Raw genomic sequence first — 3571 nt, forward strand, 5'->3', positions numbered from 1 at the left:
CTTAATTTTAAATTTATGGATGTAAAAATAATAATGTTATTATGATTCATTAAAAGAATTTTGAAATCGTTCTCTATTTTTTATTCAAATAAAAGTTACTCCAATTTCTGAAAATCGCTTTTATCATTTTATTATATAGTTGTGCAATATTGGGTACAAAGCTCTTGCGAATTTTTAATACAAAATTAATTAAATTATTTTCAAATATAGAAAAATAAACGAAAATATAACAAAATTTTAGAACTAATTTTGTTATATCTTGTAAATATTTTCAATAGTTTTATTATTTGAAATAATTTAACATTAGAAAATTCTTAAGAAAAAAGAGTATAATTACATTAAAAAAAACGTTGAAGATTACTCGTGTACATATGGAAAATTTTGTTAGTGGAGTCGGATTTATCTATTTGTACTAAATATGTAAATTAAACTAAATAAATAAATAAATAAAACTTTAAAATTAAATACCCAATCAGTGTTATCAAACACTTGAAACGGTTAAAATTCTTTCCAAATCACTTTTACACCCTTAAAAATAAATCCCAAACGGCCATAAAATTGATCTTTTTTAAAATTGATTCAAAGTTTGTGACAGTGTGAAGTCCTAAAACAATATTTGGGAGCACTTTTTAAGCGACGTGCTATGTTTCTCAGCCCTCAAATGTTTGACAAAAATTACTTCAATAACACTTTCAAAGAATATAGAACCAAATTTTATCCCAAAAAGAAAAAGAGTAAAAAAGAAAAAAGAAAAAATGACACTTATTAAAAAGCACCTATTCTACCAGCCCTTGCCTATAAGCCACAGCCAGTCCAGGGTTACTCCAGCAAATATTCCTGCAAGTAAAAACAGCACCAGCAAATTCCCCAATGCATTCTGCTCTGGTCCCTACACAACACAAACATCACTTTTAGCTTCCAATATATTGTACTCATACTTCACAATCTTGCACATTTTATCTTCTATTTTACCAATCAATCTTACCTTGTAACCTTTTGGTGCAGTAGTGAGCACACAAACAGTGAGGTAACCATTAGTCAAGCCCAAGAACGAGGTGAGTAGTATCATCCAACCTTGATCGCCATACTTGGCCGTGAAGTAGAATGCCGGTATGAGTAAGATACGAGCAAGGATCGATACCATAAGCCATTTGCGTGACTCTAACTTTATACATTTGATGAGTGGAATGTATCTCCCAATAAGGTCGAAAACATTGTAAGCTGCAATTAGCACGAGTGCATACCTGAAAGTAGCAAGAGAGATACTAACATAAGACGACTCCAATCGACAATGTCAAGCTAATTTTATGTGAATAAAAAACATACCATGTTCCTAAACTGTGTGAACCAGTATCCTCAGATAAGAATCCAGGAAAAATGGACAATGTGAGGGCATATATCATGAAAAGGCCAATTGCGTAGTCTATGTTCTGTAACAGTAATTCTTTATTGCTCAGTCGCCCGACTTCGGTTGTTTTTCCCTCGACCTATAGGTAATAATTCTGGTATGTTACTTGAACAAGTTTGATGAGGAGATACTTAGATGATTACAGATGTTATATACCTCATTTGCTACCCTATGGATCCCAGCAGCAGCAAGGTCGGCTGAAACTGTTTTCGATCCTTCTGAGGCTGCCTTGGCCCGAAAGTGCTTAACAATTGGCAGTTTGGGGAAAGTAAATGTGTAGAGGATAACACAGAGAAGCTCAAATACGGCCGAAATCGCAAAGAACAAAACTGCAGAGAACATTTGAAAGAGTAAGTTACAAGTGGCAAGGATCTTAGCAAAATAGAGTTCAAAATCAGAAATAGGAGAAAAGAAAAGAAAGAAAAATTGGAATTCTAATCCAAGTACAAAGCGATTTGCTTCAAAACAAACGAAAAGCCAGAGACGAGAGACATACGAGCTCCTTTGCGAAGGCCATTCTTCGAATTTTCAAATGCTCCCTTTGTAACTAACCTCAAAATAGAGGTAAGAGCGCCTGAGGCAGCACAACCAGCCAGGAAAGACTGAGAAATTCAAGATCAAAAGACAAAAAAATTAGAAATTTGAGACTAGGTAGAGCCAAACTTATAAGACAAGTTAATGTACAAGCCATAGAAAGATGGCAATAACCTGCATAAGTTCAGGATTCATAAAGGAGAGGTCCCCAACCATTCCCCCTTGAACATGAGCATCCGCAATTCCAAAACCGGCGCTAATGATACAAATTCCTATGAAGGGACCAAGCCCTCCTTTTCCAGATGTTGCTAAATCTAACTACAAGAGATTAACAATGGAAAACCACAAAATTTTCACTCAAAAGAATCAAACCAAGTTTCATACAAATTTAGAACTCAAGAACATGAAAGAAAAAAGGAATCCGTGTTTACAATTAAAACCATGAGGGAGCAAATGAAGAACAGGACATATCCAAAGAGATTCCGTTTTCTGGTGTTGATCTTTGCTTCCCTATATGCGAGTATCGAGATTGTTATGAGGGCAAATGGCTGATACACAAGAGTAAGAACTCTTGCAGGGTGATAGTTCTGTACAGGATTTAAAAGGGAGGAAAAAGTCAGTGAGGCTCGTTTAAATAAACATAATGTTCCATTCAAAGCACCACAATGAGACGAGTAAACCATGTGTTTCTAAAGAAGATTAGGCCTTGAAATTCTAGTGAATTGCTCAAAAAGTTAGGGAAGCAAGGTTATTACCGGAAACAAATAGCCATAGTAATCTACAATGGTGAGCATACTGTTCCAAGAAAAGAGGCATCCATTTCCAAGAAGCCAACACACAACCGTTGCAACATATTTCCCCTTTGATTAAACAACAATTTATCAGAGAATTCACAATAAAACCAAGTATCTATACTGCAACAATTTCACTTTAAAAAGAAAAACAAAAAGGGTTTCGATTACAAACCTTAAGCCTTGCAACATGAGCATCTTCATCACTCACCGCCATATCAACTTCCTTTAAACCAGCCGTTGTTATTAATAGGCAATCTGCACATCGAATCGGTTAAAGCCTAAATTAATCCCAACATCAACAGCTTTTAGAAGAACCCTTTAGATTATTTACGTTTACAACGATCAAATGAAGAAGACAAAGAAAAGCACAGATATGTAAAGGAACAGACCTTATTAAAATATTCAAACAGAGCAGGAATCGAAAGCAGAGTCCGTCGGCAAACGAAGAAAAATTTGACGCCAATAATAACAAGTATGAAATCGTGTAAGTGAAGTGCGTCTGATTTATATATACTTCGGAAACTTTTGATTGTTTGTTTTGTATTTATAGTTGGTTTCTTCCTTAAATCATGCGGATAAATGGATCACATGAATTTCTTTTCCTTTTTAAGGATAGATCACATGAACTATGATTAAAGTATAAATATATTTTAAAATTAAATTATCAAATGATTATTGAATCATTTGACCTAAAAGGTCTACTTAAGAAATGATCTGAGAATTTGATCCAATGATCCAATCGGTTTTATCTAAAGTTGAACTATTTTCATTAAAAAAAAAAAAAAAAAATGTTCCAATTAAATTTATCTATATTTAATCAATTATCTACAATTTA

The 3571-nt window shown here is 33.7% G+C and overlaps 1 protein-coding gene across 1 annotated transcript; it reads right to left on the reverse strand.

The window, feature by feature from the left end:
* Positions 1-536: 536 nt before the first annotated feature.
* Positions 537-3350, reverse strand: LOC120088730 (equilibrative nucleotide transporter 3-like). The gene is made up of 10 exons (XM_039046161.2): positions 3126-3350; positions 2909-2991; positions 2698-2802; positions 2374-2529; positions 2117-2260; positions 1905-2010; positions 1565-1737; positions 1327-1487; positions 986-1244; positions 537-889 (listed from the first exon to the last, which is right to left on the reverse strand). The coding sequence occupies exons 2-10, from the start codon at positions 2948-2950 to the stop codon at positions 782-784; spliced, it is 1254 nt and encodes a 417-aa protein (XP_038902089.1). The 5' UTR covers positions 2951-2991; positions 3126-3350; the 3' UTR covers positions 537-781.
* Positions 3351-3571: the final 221 nt, after the last annotated feature.

This window comes from Benincasa hispida, chromosome 10 (assembly GCF_027475165.1).
Source record: "Benincasa hispida cultivar pf3 chromosome 10, pf3_genome.v1.1, whole genome shotgun sequence".
Taxonomy (NCBI): Eukaryota; Viridiplantae; Streptophyta; class Magnoliopsida; order Cucurbitales; family Cucurbitaceae; genus Benincasa; species Benincasa hispida.